This window comes from Cydia pomonella, chromosome 5, assembly GCF_033807575.1.
Source record: "Cydia pomonella isolate Wapato2018A chromosome 5, ilCydPomo1, whole genome shotgun sequence".
Taxonomy (NCBI): domain Eukaryota; kingdom Metazoa; phylum Arthropoda; class Insecta; order Lepidoptera; family Tortricidae; genus Cydia; species Cydia pomonella.
In genome coordinates this window covers 2,336,299-2,353,608 of record NC_084707.1, presented here as the reverse complement: position 1 = coordinate 2,353,608, position 17,310 = coordinate 2,336,299, and the positions used below count along the sequence as shown (strand labels likewise).

The 17,310-nt window shown below is 39.6% G+C and overlaps 3 protein-coding genes and 1 long non-coding RNA gene across 4 annotated transcripts in view; 2 read left to right on the top strand and 2 right to left on the bottom strand.

Moving 5' to 3' along the window:
- LOC133518415 (uncharacterized) overlaps positions 1–17,310 on the bottom strand; it is a 166,220-nt gene that overhangs the window by 13,382 nt on the left and 135,528 nt on the right. The gene's annotated exons all lie outside the window — the stretch shown is intronic.
- LOC133518408 (ragulator complex protein LAMTOR5) lies at positions 779–2,251 on the bottom strand. The gene is made up of 2 exons (XM_061852085.1): positions 1,850–2,251; positions 779–1,598 (listed from the first exon to the last, which is right to left on the bottom strand). Exon 1 carries the CDS (start codon positions 2,122–2,124, stop codon positions 1,852–1,854), a length of 273 nt encoding a protein of 90 aa, XP_061708069.1. The 5' UTR covers positions 2,125–2,251; the 3' UTR covers positions 779–1,598; positions 1,850–1,851.
- LOC133518407 (E3 ubiquitin-protein ligase PPP1R11-like) lies at positions 2,465–12,757 on the top strand. The gene is made up of 4 exons (XM_061852084.1): positions 2,465–2,700; positions 8,892–9,003; positions 9,091–9,230; positions 11,087–12,757. Exons 1-4 carry the CDS (start codon positions 2,623–2,625, stop codon positions 11,186–11,188), a joined length of 432 nt encoding a protein of 143 aa, XP_061708068.1. The 5' UTR covers positions 2,465–2,622; the 3' UTR covers positions 11,189–12,757.
- LOC133518406 (succinate--hydroxymethylglutarate CoA-transferase) lies at positions 2,710–5,776 on the top strand. The gene is made up of 3 exons (XM_061852083.1): positions 2,710–3,109; positions 3,928–4,105; positions 4,888–5,776. The coding sequence occupies exons 1-3, from the start codon at positions 2,800–2,802 to the stop codon at positions 5,666–5,668; spliced, it is 1,269 nt and encodes a 422-aa protein (XP_061708067.1). The 5' UTR covers positions 2,710–2,799; the 3' UTR covers positions 5,669–5,776.

Below are 17,310 nucleotides of genomic sequence, written 5' to 3'. Positions count from 1 at the left end.
AGTTTACAAAGGCCTCGAAGATCAGATTTTTACAAAGACCGGGGCCTCGTGAAGGTTAAGGGCCTCCGCTAGCTGGCGCGGATGCACGGAGCGGACGAGCGGGTTAACGAAAAATAGTATGAGCGACGCTCACTGAAGCGGACGCGTGCGGCGGATTTCACCTACAAATAGCACCCGCGTGCGTGCGCACGCGGCGGTCGTCCGCGTCAGCTACCGTAGGCCCTAAGGCCGCTACTGCCGAGCGATATTTTCATAGTTCATGATAATTCTGTGGCATTACTTACAGATCTGAGAGTTTTTCGGAATGCTCGTAGTCGTAAATAATATTGCGGCAATAAATCATATTTCGTCTGCCGCTTTGCCAAACCGCGGTAATGAATCATATTTAATGTAAACTTTACATCAAGAGGAATAGGTACAAAGTTATGTCTATTCACAATTGCTTTAAAACATCTAGGAATAAATATAGTGGGCATGCAATAGATAATGAATTGCGAATGTTGCGATATATTTGGGCAGTTTAGCCTCACCATAAATTTGATGCTGACTGTACCCTCGTGCTAATTAATGAAAATTCGTACAATAATGTCCAACATAGAATTTTGTGCATTTTTTACGCCGAGAATTCACTTAACTAGTAGCCGGACTTCGTGCCAGAAGCTAGTTAAGGCTCGAGAATGGCACAACTTGTAGTCTTTCATAAGTATGTTTGTCATAAGTACTAGTCAGAGTTCTTCTTAAGCGAGCAGTTCTATGATTAGTAAAGGAAACATTGTAGTTATAAACTTACAATAGATTATATTACAAAAATTAAGCTAAATTATACATTTTATAAATAAAACAAATATTTTTATATTCAACCTTATAAATAATCTATCGTAATTTTTACACAAATATAACAATCAAGTCATGCCTTTCACTTATGTGGTGTCATAATAAAATATATGAGTCGCTTAGCTTCAAACTCAGGTAAATCCATCTGTCAGATTATGCGATTTTGGTATTATGAAAAGGTAATAAGGTAGATATTTGCTGAGAGGGTCGAATGGATTTATCTGAGTTTGAAGTTAAGCGACACATGTGAAGAATGTAAAATTTATACACAAAATGAAGCTTTAGTTAAGATTGCTAGGCCTTAAAGATGGACATTAAAAAGCCTATGACTTGTGATAAAAACAAATATTACTTTTTAGTGGCTGACAGAAGTTTTGATATCGGCCAGTTTCTGCCTAAGGTTCAATTTCTGCCTAAAAACTTCAAACCTTTTCAGCTGCGCCTAAACAGTATTTTTGGTAATGTCCAGTTTCAGAATAAATATCATGTCTACAATTTTACCTGAAACTACAGCAAAAATAAACCTTAGATTGATTTTGGCAAAATATCTACTCTCAGACACTGCTTTTTAGGCTTTAGTCCCAAGATCCTCTCATAAGATACACAGGCAGGACACATAAAAATTAAAATCCAGACATGGACATCTCGGCAACGCTAATCACACAATCACAATATATTCTTCATATTTTTGAGCTCCTTGGTTGAATTAGATGTTGATATAATAAAGTATTCCAATTATCATAAGTTTGTCTTGTCTATGGTACCTGTAACAATAAAGGTACAAAATATTAGAATCTCAATTTCATGTATTTTATGGTACTGTAAACTTGTCCAGCATTTCCTATCTTGCCTAACAATGGTCAGGCAACTCTCTCATTATAAAAATAAGATATAGACAGCTGTTTCGTAAGCAATCATTGTTTTTTCGAGCCGGGAAATAAGCGGCATGGCTTAATGTTAAGCAAGTCCGCGGCTATCTCTTCTCACACCAGTTTTACAAAAGAAGTAGACTTACTACTAAGCCTTCTGCTTGAAAATGGCTCCCGTGATCGTCCCGTGCCGCTGTATGAGGCACTGCTTGGTGTCGGTCTCCAGGCAGACGGTTGGCGGCTTCAGGTTGGGCTGTATCTTGCAGGCTTGCTCCGATATCGCTACGACAACGCCCGCCGAGTCTACGTGCGCGGCACCCTTCGACGCCAAGCAGAGGCCTTGGTGGTCCGCCACTAGGCAACCGTTAACGTTCGGCGTGGACATTATCTCTTCGATTACTCTGTCTAATTCCTTCTCCATGGTTTTAGTTAATTTTTCTATGCTGAGTATCAAACTCAATAAATATGCGTGATGATTAATTAAACAAAAACATACACGACTTACAACGAGAAACAAATGTCTCTCTGACGTTTTTGTGTATGTTCTGAAACTATTTAATCAAATCTAAACTATCAAATTCGAATTTTAAAATTCTATTATTACTACAACATAAGTTTAATACTTTTACATAATTTATACATTTAATGAAGTGGTGATTAAATGATATGAATAATGATATATCACGAATTTTCATAATTTGCAAAATTTCCGCAACATTTTTGGTTTTAAAAACAAAAAGGTATCTGAACTGCTTTAAATTCCGTCACTGTCACTCTCAGAGCACAGCTGTCAATTTGAAGATAATAAAAATCCGATTTTCAATCAATCTCGGTTTACGGCAGTCACATGCTAACAACTTAATATTTACCAGCTTATAATGTGAGAAAATTGTTTCATGTTTACGTGCAACTTATTTTGATGGGTGAGCGACTGCGACCTGAGGAAATGGCGACCACGAGCACGGCGGTAGCGACCGTCCCATCTCAGATCCAAGAGGTACTTTGTCTACTATTGTTTACTCATGTATCTGACGAGATAACAAACCGTATGTTCGTTTTAGTGCTCATTTGCATTCGATTGTGACAAGATAAAATTATGATGTTTAAAAGAATTCTTCCGTCTAAGCAATTTTGCTTATCAACGGCGGATTATTCGACGAAGTTACCGGGGCTTTTAAGCGATGTGAGCGTGTTGGATTTGACCAGGATCGTGGCTGGTCCGTTCTGTACTATGACCCTTGGGGACTTGGGGGCGAATGTGATAAAAGTGGAGAGTATGGATGGGGATGAGAGCAGGAAATGGGGGCCTCCTTTCATGCAGGGTGATAGCAACAAGGACTCATTCTACTTTTTAGCAGTGAACAGGAATAAGAAGAGTATTTGCTTGGACTTGAAGTCGCAGGAAGGTAAGCTGTTTCTAGTTTTAGTAGTTTTGTAACAATAACAAGTAAATGAAACATGAATCCTAAGTACTGGGATCTGAGGGCCTATTGCGAAAACCGAAATTCGCAAATTGCGGGGATCTTTCTCTTTTACACTTACAAAGACGTAATTTGAGTGATAGAGAAAAATGGCCATAATTGATGAACTTCGATTTTCGCAGTTACAGCCCAGGTCTTTTGGAATGAAATACAATTTTGCCAGGTAAAAGTGTACATAAAGAAAAATGTACAAATGGCGAACTTAATACTAAAAGGCATTCTCTACCAGTCAACCATTGGGTCAAACAGAGACATTATATTTGCTATGTATTGTGGACAAGCTTGCTATGGCAATAAGTGGAACTTATAGTTGAGTATAGTTTGGATTGGATCTTATGGCCCAGTCCTCCAGGGAGTGTGCTCATAGTGGTCCTTTTTAATATCCTTTCCTTTTGCTACAACCATGCAAGTTTTGAAATAAACTTTTAAGAATTGATTTACCTTTCTAATAGACTTGGTGCAAAGTTTGATAAACATCTTATTTTATGAAAAAGATCTTATGAACACTGAACACTTCACTCGGGAGTGAATGATAAACATTATCAAAGATTATGTAACCTTGATAAATGATAAAGCATCTATGATTGCTCTTAAAATAAACATTGATCTTTTTAAAATCAGAGTCCGTTTTTATTACTAACTGTTCTGGGATGATTTTCAGTAACGGTAATGTAAGTTGAATGCATTAACTTTTGAACTTATTAAAAATATTAGGATTTAAGGAAATCTAAATTGAATTTCAGGGAAGAATGTGATGTATGACTTAGCCAAGAAGTGTGATGTGATGGTGGAAAACTTCTTACCGGGAAAGTTGGATAAGATGCAGGTTGGGTATGAGCGACTCAGCCAAATTAACCCCAAGCTGATATACTGTGCTATCACTGGCTTCGGGCCGACGGGGCCTTATGCTAACAAACCCGGGTAAGAATTAGGTCCCAATTAAAAATACTTTAGTTGAATTGAGTGTATGTTTCATATACTAACTAACAATGTGAATTTTCTAGAGAGTGTTGATATAGAAGTTAATTTATATTGTAACAAAAGGACTCAAAAATGCTGAAAAATTATAGTCTTTGAATTTGTACAAAAACCTATATTCTTTTGATTATTTTTTTTTTGTATTTTGCAAAAGTAATAATTGTTGTTATTTTTGGAGGACTGGAAATACAGGATTTTTAATATGTCAAAAGTGTACAATAGTGCATTCCAATTTCCATAAAGAAACTTTTCAATTGTTGTACACTATATCGCCATACGATTAAATAAATAATTGTTGTACAACTTGCAAATAAAAGTTTAACCCTTTTCGGGGCATAGTACGAGTTATCGACCACATACGCGCCATTAGAATTTCAACTTTAGTATTCTGATTTAAGGTTCAAATTAGATTACACTTTCAGGAAATGTTACTTGTTTTCAAATGAATCATCAAAGCTGGATTAATTGGAATATATTTGGATTTTTTGGGAAAACCTTGTAGATTGGTGCGGCCTGGAAAAGGGTTAAGAAGCTAATTTTGGACTGACTTGAACACAACAAAGTGTAAGGGTGTCATTCATTATAAACGTCATATTTACATAGAAGTTTTACATTGATGATGATATTCCCACACTTCGTCTTTGCAAGTTTAGCTGTTAGCTAGGTCCGACTCTAGTTGTGTTACCAATTTTTAAATTTTAGTTGCAGCTTTATTAATCTTTCAGTTACGACGTGGTAGCTGCAGCAATGGGCGGCCTAGTGAACGCGACGGGGGAACGCAATGGCCGCCCCGCCAAGCCCGGCGTCGCCATAACCGATCTAACAACCGGCCTACACTCCTTCGGCGCCATCATGGCTGCCCTTTACCACAGACAAAAAACTGGAAGAGGACAGAAAATCGACTGCAATTTACTTTCCACACAAATTTCAAGCATGATTAATTTAGCTAGCGTTTATCTGAACTGCGGTATTGAGGTGCAACGCTGGGGCACTGCTCATGCTAACTTAGTGCCTTACCAAGCGTTTGAAACTAAAGATGGAGAATTAGTCATTGGTACAGGCTCTAATGCTCAATTTGCGGATTTCTGTAGAATCATTAAAAAAGAGGAATTGATTAATGATGAGCGATTCAAAGATAACTCAGACAGAGTAAAGAACAGAGATGAAATAATTAGAATAATAAGTGAAGTTATCAAAACTAAAACTAGTAAAGAATGGACGCGGTTATTCAAAAACGCCTCGTTTCCTAATGGTCCTGTTAATAAGATGAAGGATGTATTCGAAGATGAGCATGTGAAAGCTATAGGGTTGGTAAAAGAGCTGCCACATCCAGAAGTGGGGTCGGTAAAGGTGGTCGGGCCGCCGACGGTATACAGCGCAGGTGGGAACTACGCGAGAACCGCTCCGCCAACGCTTGGACAATATACTAAGGAAATATTGTCAGAGTTCCTTGGGTATGATGATGGGAAAATAGATGGGTTGTTTGACGCTAAGATTGTGCGATGATGAGTTGAATTGTATTATTTCCAAATGTAATTAGGCGGTTCCACACAGCACAGCACGCTGCTCGCTCTGTGTGGACCCTATTTCTTAATAAATACGTTTTTTAAATTACACGTGTATTTTAATAATTTCCTTAGCTTTTCTGTGTATTTATATATTCTATTAAATATCTTGATGTATAAACGTATCTTTAGGAACTTGTGTTAAATCCACTATCTCGAATAGATTTGTACCGTTTTCGAAAACGTTTTCTGTTTCCCATGGGAATTATTTTCGAGCGAGAACATTTCCCATACAAAAAGCGTTCTCGAGAAACTCACAACTCTAATCTCGAAACGTGGAAAACAACCCAAATAAATAAGAATTAGTTCTTCAAATATGCTAGACTTGTGGACTTGATAACGTATATTGAAGAACATTTAAATTCAAACCTTAAGGACATAGACATAAGGGTACTCTGGTTTTGTTGACTCGAGGTTATAAAGAACCACTGTCATATAAAAATAATATGTATATGTAGGTAAATGTTTTCGTTTAACTTTCTTAAGTACATCTTGATAAGAAAACAATGCACTTTGGCTTTGTTTGAAACCAATTTATTCTAGTAATTATAGTATTGAGCAGTTCAGTGGTTTTTATTTAAGTTATCTAGAATTCTCATTAATGACGCCATTGGTATAGCCATAAACTCATAAAAGTTTCAGAATCAACAATATGTCATTAATTTGTTAGCATTTCATATTGTAGTTTCGTGAGCAGACGTCTTGCTTAGATACAAAATTAACGTTTATGTCGTCTAGGATATTATTTCTTACCTATGGCAGAAAAGTGTTTACTGTAAGTATCATTAAGATTAGAGACTATACACGTCCCTCTCCAACAAGTCCCTCTCAAGAGAGTTTATGTTCTGTGGCCTAAACAGTGAATGACCACTTATATACTTACCTATGTATTTCTTAGCAATATTACTTTGGATTCGTCACTATGTTTTCCACCACAGAAGGGTTTCTATCATTGTAATATTAATATTAAATATTTTTTTGTACATCATTTCCGAGAACTGATTGAACGAATGAATGAAATCGTTTATTCACAATGAACATATGGTAAAATAAGATCTTAAATTAAGAGGCCGTTATTTTAGTTGCAAAAATGACAAATTGATAGATTTAGTCTATGAAATTGTACACCTTCTGTTAACTATTAGAAATAACAAGTACTGGGTTCTATTAACACGTCTTGTTATTAGACTCAGTTACTAATGATTATTTTTCTGATGGACGTTTAGGTAAACGCGCGTAAAGCACTGATTTGGTCGATCTTATTTGTAAATTTCGTATAGTTTGGACTGCTAAAATAGTACATTACAAGTACTATTACTATACTGCTAAAGTAGTATCGTACAACGTTTTACAGTACATATGGCCCTTTAAATGTTCGACACAGTAACGTAATATGCTACTTCTCGCACTAGTGCTATAAAGTAGCCCCATATGTACTGTAAATGGTAAATTTATGTTACACATATCCTGTACTTCAACTTTAATAAACTACATTTTTTTATTATAAATTTGAAGAATTACTTCAAAACGAGTCTCATATTTCTCTGAAAATCGACTTATTTCAACGTGATTTTCATATTTAAACAATCTACAACATTTGCTGAAAGTGTACTGATACATCATTTTGTATTTTGTTGTTGAATTCACCACCATAATTTTTTTATGAATTTTTAAAAACTGTCCCTTCTCGTCACATATTACCGGGGACGCACGCTTGCGACATCATTACTAAAAGGCAAGATGAGAAGACGTGCTAATAGAAACCAATACCTGTTGTGGTTATTACGTAACAAATGGTGGACAATTTCAACGACTAAATCTATCAATTTTAGATTTTTGCTCTAAAATCGTTACCGGGCTCTTAAAAGCATTGTGTCCCACGATATTTTCAGTCTAGGTAGACGTGCACGTAATATACAAAATATGGAGCCAGGTTTACCCCAAACACTATTTTATAAAATGCGCGTCTTCTCGTGAACACTTTACAATTACTGGCAACCTTCCGGTTCGCTTAGTTTAGTTGCAAATGCGATACAACGAGGAAAAGCCGCCAGCATCCTTGGTACAATGCCTCAACGGTCTATAATACCTCTGCATATATCTATTATGTAAATAAATATAGTTTCAAATCGTGTAGGTAACTTAAATTAGAATCCTTGCCGGTGTCTGACTCACTTGAAATTTGGAATTGGTACTACCGAAATTCGATCGTCGAAAAGAAACTCCACGTCCAAAGGAACTCGATGGAAAAACACAAACACATCGACGTAAAGGGGCCCATTGATTACCAGTTTGCCTGTCCCTGGCCTGTCAGTCATTCGCAAAAGCTGGCAATCGCGTATAACTGACAGGCCGATATCTTCCGGCCAACTGGTAATCAGTGGACCCCCTTTGCGCTCATTCGAAACTTAAAGTAGTTGATTGACATGCAAATGGTGAATAGTACTGTCAGCAATAAACGTGTGTTACAATAGTACATTACGATACAAGTGCGAAGGGAGTGTTTTAAATCGACACGAGTTGCGAATTGCCTATTCGCACATGGATTGTAGTACACGCGCCGTTTAAACTTTCGACATTGTTACGTAATGTGCTAATTATCGCACTAGTGCGGGAATGACCACGTTCCGTACCTATGTCGAAAGTTAAAGGGCCGTATGTACTGTAAAACATTGTACGATACAAGTGCGAATTTCCTACTCTCCGCACTTGTATCGTAAATAACTATTTTTAACAGTAACTACACATACAGGAGGCAAATGAGCAGACGGATCACCTGATGGCAAAGAGAATTTGAAATAAAGGTGTATTGTCAAAGAAAACTTTATAACGGCGTAAATTTACTGCGAAGCCTTACTTTTCGACACCTAATTAAAACTTTTAGAACGCCATTTGACTTTGATCCTTATTATTTCACTGATATGTGTTAAATTTGTTAAATATCAAAAAGTGGCGAAATTTCAAATTCTCTTTGCTGATGATAGGCGATTACCGCCGCCCATGGACACCCGCAACACCAGAGGGGTTGTAAGTGCGTTGCCGGCCTTTAAGATGGGAGTACGCTCTTTTCTTGAAGGGTTGAAGGTCGTATCTGTTCGGAAATACCGTAGGCGTCAGTTCATTCCAGTTTTAACTTGTATACTTAATGTAATTTTTACTCTCAGCCCGCAGAGCCGGTAGCGGTGATAACACTCCGGCCGCGCAAGTCACGCAAGAAGGTCGTGTGGACAGAGGACACCGTTGACAATGAACATATGAATAAGAAGAAGTCCAAGTGTAAGTTACCAAGGGCTTGTGCAATAATCACGCGAGGTTTTTTGGGCTGCTTTTTGACAATGATGTAACAATTCAATTGTTTTACAGGTTGCTGCATTTACGAAAAACCGAAGGCGTTTGGCGAGTCAGACTCGGAAGACAGTGACGATGAGTGCGAGCACTGCTTCGGACACGTGGAGAAACGGCACAAACAAGCAGGCAATAGCACAGTTACAACGGATGAGCAGGTTTGTATTGTACATACTGTGCGAGTGAGTGACTACTGCAAACACTGCTTCGGACACGTCGAGAAACGGCAAAAACAAGCAGGCAGCACAGTCAACGGACGAACAGGTCTGTATTGTACAAACTGTGCGAGTGAGTGACTAGTGCAAACACTACTACGGCCAGGTCGAGAAACGGCAAAAAACAAGCACGCAGCACAGTCACAACGGACGAGCAGGTCTGTATTGTACATACTGTGCGAGTGAGTGACTAGTGCAAACCCTACTTCGGCCACGTCGAGAAACGGCAAAAACAAGCAGGCAGCACAGTCACAACGGCCAAGCAGGTCTGTATTGTACATACTGTGCGAGTGAGTGACTAGTGCAAACACTGCTTCGGCCACGTCGAGAAACGGCAAAAACAAGCAGGCAGCACAGTCACAACGGCCAAGCAGGTCTGTATTTCATTTCATTTATTGTACATACTGTGCGAGTGGGTAAGTGACTAGTGCAAACACTACTACGGCCACGTCGAGAAACGGCAAAAACAAGCAGGCAGCACAGTCACAACGGCCAAGCAGGTCTGTATTGTACATACTGTGCGAGTGGGTAAGTGACTAGTGCAAACACTACTACGGCCACGTCGAGAAACGGCAAAAACAAGCAGGCAGCACAGTCACAACGGCCAAGCAGGTCTGTATTTCATTTCATTTATTGTACATACTGTGCGAGTGGGTAAGTGACTAGTGCAAACACTACTACGGCCACGTCGAGAAACGGCAAAAACAAGCAGGCAGCACAGTCACAACGGCCAAGCAGGTCTGTATTTCATTTCATTTATTGTACATACTGTGCGAGTGGGTAAGTGACTAGTGCAAACACTACTACGGCCACGTCGAGAAACGGCAAAAAACAAGCAGGCCGCACAGTCACAACGGCCAAGCAGGTCTGTATTGTACATACTGTGCGAGTGGGTAAGTGACTAGTGCGAGCACTGCTGCGGACACGTCAAGAAAGGGCAAAAACAAGCAGGCAGCACAGTCACAACGGCCAAGCAGGTCTGTATTGTACATACTGTGCGAGTGGGTAAGTGACTAGTGCGAGCACTGCTGCGGACACGTCAAGAAAGGGCAAAAACAAGCAGGCAGCACAGTCACAACGGACGAACAGGTTTGTATTGTACATACTGTGCGAGTGGGTACGTGATTTTCACGGTATGCCTAAGAATTTCACGATCTGACTGATCTTACCATCGGCCGTCGGCGTATATGCGAGAAGCCGATGTCTGGCGAATTAATTTTACTGTATTTAATCAAGACTAAAGAAAATCATACTGAGACCGGTTCGGGGGCGCGCCGGTCGCCAGCTGCAACTGGCAGTTTTTATGGAAGATGCAGGATTTTATTGCTAAGTCAGTCAGTGATAGATGATTTCACTTTATGTTCTAGAGTATAATAATCCATTTTGTGTCGCTTACACGCGACTTACATCTCAATTTTACAAGCATGAGAAGTAAAATAGTAGATTGTATATAACAAGGGCATAAAGCGATCCATTTTTATCCGAGGCCACTTCACTTCGATTGCTGTTTGCGAGGAAATCATACAAAAAATACGGCAAAATATCCTAAATATTTTGCCGTATTTTTTTAAGACTAGAAAATCGTAGCAGACTGTTCGGGGGTGCGTCGGTCGGGAGCACGGCGGCCGGGGTCAGTCTGTATGGCAGATTTTGAACTTTATATCTAAGTGAATAATGGTCGTAATGGATAATTTAACTTTATGCTCTAGAGCATAATAAGCAGTTTTAAGCTACTTACACACTTAAACCTCAATTTTACGAGCATAAGAAATGAAAATAAAATGTCATACGTTGTACAGGACGGGGCGGGCTCGGAGGCACCGGCCACCGTGACGCTGCAGCCCTCCCCCGCGCCCGCGGAACCCTCGCCGCCCGACACCAACAAGGACACACCTGAGTAAATCACCACTTTTCTACATGTATATACCTTATATTATATTGTATAAAGTAAATTCATAGAGGAACTGACACGGGATTTATAAAAACCGCGCCAGCTTTCGTGTATCATGTTATTATAGGGACCGTGCACGTGGGAGGGTCTGCCATCTTGTGGCCTGAATCGGAAACATACACATGTACATTGACACTTCACGCCCACGCAAGTACTGCCATCTACCGCTCTCGTACGTTTTCTTGTGCATAGTAGGTTCTGCCATCTTGGGTGCTACATTGGAAGTTTATACTTCACATTTACACCTCGCGCCAAAAATATGACGTCTCCTGTGCTGCCCCCTACAGTTTATGCACGCTCCCTGCACAAGGATTTCAAAATGAGTTAAGGTCTTAGATCGTTAACATTTGTTTCGCAATGGGATTCCAGAACTGTAGATTGTATTGGTTCCAACTTTTTTGAAACCAAACAAAATCTATCTATTGACGAAATAAATCTTTAACAACCATTGACATATATTCTAAGGACGGGCCTTACGAACACTAAGAATGGTGTTAGTTCAGTGGTGTCACTCACGAATTCAAGCCAATCATGCAGTCTAACGCAACTAGTTGCGACCAATCGCGCGCGTGATGCGAACTCATGATTGGCTCGAATTCATGTGCGTAACACCCGCCGTCCGTGGATATACATGCTAATATTAACAAAAATTTGTTTGAAATCTGTTTGCATAGCATACCAACAAAACACTATCTCCATATACACCGTGGGCCAATTAAACCCGACAGATTTTAAAGGTGTATTCTTGACCGCATTTAGAGACTAAAATGTCATACGATGTTTTCTGAAATCGGTCTTGTTTTAGAGATAATGACAATTTCTGTGAAAATTTGTTTCTTTTATAACTTAGTCAAAAACGCATTTTTAGCTGTGACGCTGCCACTATGTGACTTGGTTTAGACATACCTACTGACAGATATTAAAGTTTTAAAGTAAACTCGCAATTTTCGTCTGTAAATAAAAAAAACTACTTATTCGTTGTAATGATTTTTTTTCACCAAGGTGTAAAAATAAATAACGTATCGTGTGCAGAAAACGCAAAAGGAAATTTTTTTTTTCGGCAAAAAAAAAATTTTTTTTTGGCGAATTTGGCCAAAACTCATATAATTTTTATTGCTCCTTATGACCTCAGGAATGCGTGGTTAAAATCTATCGGGTTTAATTGGCCCACGGTGTATACTTACCGTAAACAACTCCAATCATGTATTGACGTTCTAACCTCTAAATATCATCATAATTTTAATGTTATGCATATTTAACTAAATACACCTTTTTATTCTGCCCCCTAAAACCGTAGATCAGTGCCTTAAATACTATTTTCGCTTATCAACTTCCAATTGTTAAAAACAAATACTAACCTTTAAATCTATAATAATAAAGTTCACTTTACAATGCCACTCCTTGATAGGTGTTTAAGAATTTTGTTAAGGTTACATTTAAGTTAATTAGTTAAAGCGAGATGTTTACTTAATATTCCATTGTATTTAAGTTATTTGGTAATAAATACATGTGAATACAATGATTGTTTTATTTTTTTAATTTTATATTCCTAATCAGTAGAAATATGGAAGTGATAATGTTCGTTTTTTTTAGATAACTAAAGTCCAATACTACAACACTGTTCCACAAGTTTTCCGATTTTTTTGCATATCTTTTCTCAGTACCTGGGCGACCGAGCTATGCTCGGTTATAACTATTTATTGTAAGGTGGTGTATAGGTGATAATCTTAACTACATTTTTTTACTAATCTAAACTTGTCTAAAACAATAAAAATTTAATCATTATAAAACTTGAATATATAAAAAAAAAAGTTAGCCACCGGTCGAGATTCGTACCCGTAACTCGTTTCTAGCCGTCCGCGTCTTAACCCACTGGACCAGACGGACAGTGGCCGGCAACACGAAATTAGCGACCATATTCTGCGTCGAAAGAAAAACACATGAAAACTCGAAAACACGCGTTTTTCCAAACATAAGACTAATCTAGATCGATTCTATACCCCCATATACCAAATTTCAGCGAAATCGTTAGAGCCGTTTCCTAGATCACAGAAATATATATAACGGCATAGTAAGATATTCGAACTGCCCGTCCGGTGTCATGAAACTAGTCCGCTCTATCGAGTCCTTATGAACTGGTATCTGATGGTACCCACTTGCCATGTCAAGTGAGGTAAAGAAGTTGGCTCCTACTAGCCGCTGAATTTGATCAGAAATAATGGGAAGTGGGTAACGATCGGGCACAGTGTTATTATTAAGTTCTCGGTAGTCTACGCAGAGTCGGTCAGTACCGTCTTTCTTTTTAACTAATAAAATAGGGCTCGAGAATGGGGAACAACTTTCTTGAATTATGCCCGCGTCCAAAAGATCTTTAATTTTATCACGTACTAATTCCCTCTCTTCTGAACTTAGCCGATACGGGCGTCTTTGTACAGTACGATTTGGGTCAGCTAATTTGATTTCTAATTGCCCGGTGCTAACTCTACCAGTTGGAGTCCCTTCCACGAAATGATCTGCGTTTTGATCGAGTAACGTCAGTAGCTGTCCCCGGAAGTCGCTAGGAATGTCGGTATTAATGTTTTGGAATCCATTTACTTTAGAACCTACTTCACAAACCGCTATCGTCTTAATTTTCTTAACAATAAGTTGATCCTCAGTCATTTCTACTGAATACCCTAACGCCAATAAATCTCGCCCCACTTGGATTGACTGAGATATGCAATCATCAGGTACAGTATAGAAAAGCAATTGTATTGAGAACCCCTGTATGTTGACCGTGGCTAAAATTTGAATACTGCACTGTAATCCACTAGATCGTTTATCTATGCCAAGTAGTTTTACAATATTTTGCTGGCGCTTGCCAGGGAATTTCTTAGCTACGCTTTCTTTAATAAGAGAGCATTCAGCACCCGAATCAAAACAGAATGAATACTTCTCACCGTGATTAGTAGAGAGTTGGTCTGAAGCTTGCTTGACAGTGCAGATATTTACTCGACGCTCCGCAATCGCTTCGCTTGATTTATCTTCTTTCTTCATGCAGCGCGTCGATATGTGTCCTTTCTCGCCACAGGAGAAACACGTGAGCGAAGATGTTTTCGTAGGAACATCAGCCTTATTCTTTGATGTCGATGCTTGAGTTGAATCATTGTTAGCACGGCAATCAATTGCCAAGTGACCCGGCTTGTTGCATATGTAACACCTCCGTAATGAATCAACACGGGGTCGTTTAGCATCATTTTGTGTCAACGGTTTATCCTGTGCCGCAGGCCCTCTTTTACGATAAGTATAGGCCATCAGTTCTTGTTGCATTTTCACTCGCGTATCGATTTCCGTAGTAAAAGCCAGTCTTTGTAGTCGTGGATCAGTTTTTGATACATGTGCTAACGTTACAGCTATCGCTATCTGCTCATTTGATAAAGAACTCCATCTATTCATTAGCGTGCTTAAAAACCAACCAAACCAACGCAACCGGGAAGTTGAGTGGTAAAAGAGACACAAAAGAATATGTCTTCGTAACAATAGACGCATTTACAAAATATGTACTCTTGCACCATTCATTACATATTGACGCTAAAAGCGCTATTAAAGCTTTGCAAGCAGGTCTTTCTTTGTTCGGTGCTCCTACACGCATTATAGCAGATCAAGGTAGGTGTTTCGCTGGAAAGGAGTTTAAAGATTTCTGTACGACTCATAACGTAAACCTACACCTAATAGCTACAGGCAGCAGTCGTGCGAATGGGCAAGTAGAACGTGTGATGTCAACTTTAAAGAACATGCTTACAGCTGTTGAAACCGGAAACCATAGGTCGTGGCAAGCAGCATTGCCAGAAATACAACTAGCCATAAATTGCACATTTAATCGCACCACTAGGGCTAGTCCTCTCGAACTGTTGATAGGAAAGGTTGCCAGACCTCTGCAATTAATGACTTTAGATACGGATGACACCGAAATTGACTTGGACACTATAAGAGAGCAAGCGACCCGAGCCATAAACACGAATGCCTCTATAGAGAAAGATAGGTTTGATAAAGGGAAAGCTAAGGTAAAGAATTTTGAAGTAGGTGACTATGTTTTGATCGAAAATCACGAACGTAATAAAACTAAGCTGGAACCTAAATTTAAAGGTCCGTTTCGAGTGGCTGAGTTGCTTGATGGTGATAGATATCTGCTAAAGGCATTGAACTCTAATCGAACGTACAAATACGCGCATGATCGTCTACGACGAATGCCCGATTGTTATGTTCCATTGGAGTTGAATACCGCGTTAGAAACAACCGAAAGTACCATAGAGTCAGGATGCCCTAACGGCGTTGGTGAGTACAAACAAGTGGTGTTGCTAATTTTGTATGTTTTATGGTAAAAGACTTGAGCAGTATTGTAGTCTTGGTGGAAATAAGCAGCTTGGATGCCATAATGTTGCCTTGGTGGCATTAGGTAGTCTTGGTGGCATTAGTTGGCCTTGGTGGCATCAGTTGGCCTTGGTAGCATCAGTTGGCCTTGGTGGCATTAGTTAGCCTTGGTGGCATTAGTTAGCCTTGGTGGCACTAGTTGGCCTTGGTGGCATTAGTTGGCCTTGGTGGCATTAGTTGGCCTTGGTGGCATTAGTTGGCCTTGGTGGCATTAGTTTAGCCTTGGTGGCATTAGTTGGCCTTGGTGGCATTAGTTGGCTTTTAGTGGTACATACTACAAATGCTAGTTGTTGCGCTGGAATAAATCAGATACTAATGTTTTAATTAGTGTGTTCATTGTTCATGTTGTATTGCGGTCAGAATGACCGAGCAGGTAGCTGTGTGTACATTGGCGGTTTTATTGTTTGCAGATGAGCTAGAGAACAGAGACGATACACACGAGGACGTGTGATGATGCAGGACGGCCGTAACGGCGCGCGCTTTATTTGATTCGATTATTTTTTGAATTGTAAAATTATTTAAACGGGTTATTGTGATTGTTATTGACACTGACAAGTTGATAGATTCTAAGAGCGGGCAGTCCCGAATGGAGTTGTAAGTGTCATGGCGGCGCGGGTCGTCATTCGTTGACAGCGCCCCGCACGAGATGGTCGCTTACAAACCCATTGGCTCTTAATCGTGATTTATTTCTGTAATCATCGAATATTTTTAGTGTTAGTTAATTAAAACAAGGAATACAGTGATTTGATTGTATCGTGAGATTTATTATTTCGTGGAAACCTGCACGTGCACGCCCACACGACATCAATATGTCAGACACGCCTTCAGACACGCCTGTTCGGCCCCCCGATACCCCGACATATATATATATATATATATACAAGAATTGCTCGTTTAAAGGTATAAGATTTATGAAAGTGTACGTATAAGGAAAGATAGGCGAGAGTCGAACTCGTTAGCTAATAGGGAGCGAATGCGATCTTTATGAAAAATACGCGGCACAATTTATACAGCTAAATTTACACTTACAGAAAGAATTTACAAAAAGCACAGTTTTTTTATTTTTATTAGCCTATTTGTGTGTCCCACTGCTGGGCAAAGGCCTCCCCTCTAGCTTTCCAATCCTCCCTGTGCTGAGCAAGGTCCCGCCAGTCCCGCTGAAACGCATCCAAGTCGTCCCGCCATCTCTTTCTCGGTCTACCTCTGCCACGACTACACCGGGGATGCCAGCTAGTGGCTATTCTATTCTAGCACAGTTTAATATTGGAAAATAAAGAAAGAAGGAACACTAAATTTAGAAGAGAAACAATTAACACTGAATAGGAAATAACTAAACGCAACAAAGTAACACACACAAAGCGAAAAAGCAAAGCGAATTGCAAAGAGTGATTCTATACAAGGCAAGCGCGTGTGTGTGTTTGGCAAAGGCTAGGATCGCATTGAACAAAGAGCATATAATCACTACGTGCATTGAACGGCGATCGACTGAGCGGCTTTAGGTATGACGGACGGCGACAATAGGTGACGTACGGAGGTGGCGTGATCTGAGGGCTTACCGCGAACCACGTTCGACGTATTGCCTCCCTGTCACGCTTACGTACGAATTTACAAGTGCGACAGAGAGGCCACACGTCGAACGTGGTTCGCGGTAGGCCCTCTGCG

Coding starts and splice junctions, on each gene's coding strand:
- LOC133518408 (XM_061852085.1), bottom strand. CDS start 2,124: ATGGAGAAGGAATTAGACAGAGTAATCGAAGAGATAATGTCCACGCCG.
- LOC133518406 (XM_061852083.1), top strand. CDS start 2,800: ATGATGTTTAAAAGAATTCTTCCGTCTAAGCAATTTTGCTTATCAACG. Junction 3,110..3,927: donor GGACTTGAAGTCGCAGGAAG/GTAAGCTGTTTC, acceptor ATTGAATTTCAG/GGAAGAATGTGATGTATGAC. Junction 4,106..4,887: donor CCTTATGCTAACAAACCCGG/GTAAGAATTAGG, acceptor TTAATCTTTCAG/TTACGACGTGGTAGCTGCAG.
- LOC133518407 (XM_061852084.1), top strand. CDS start 2,623: ATGGGTGAGCGACTGCGACCTGAGGAAATGGCGACCACGAGCACGGCG. Junction 2,701..8,891: donor TCCCATCTCAGATCCAAGAG/GTACTTTGTCTA, acceptor TTTTACTCTCAG/CCCGCAGAGCCGGTAGCGGT. Junction 9,004..9,090: donor GAATAAGAAGAAGTCCAAGT/GTAAGTTACCAA, acceptor ATTGTTTTACAG/GTTGCTGCATTTACGAAAAA.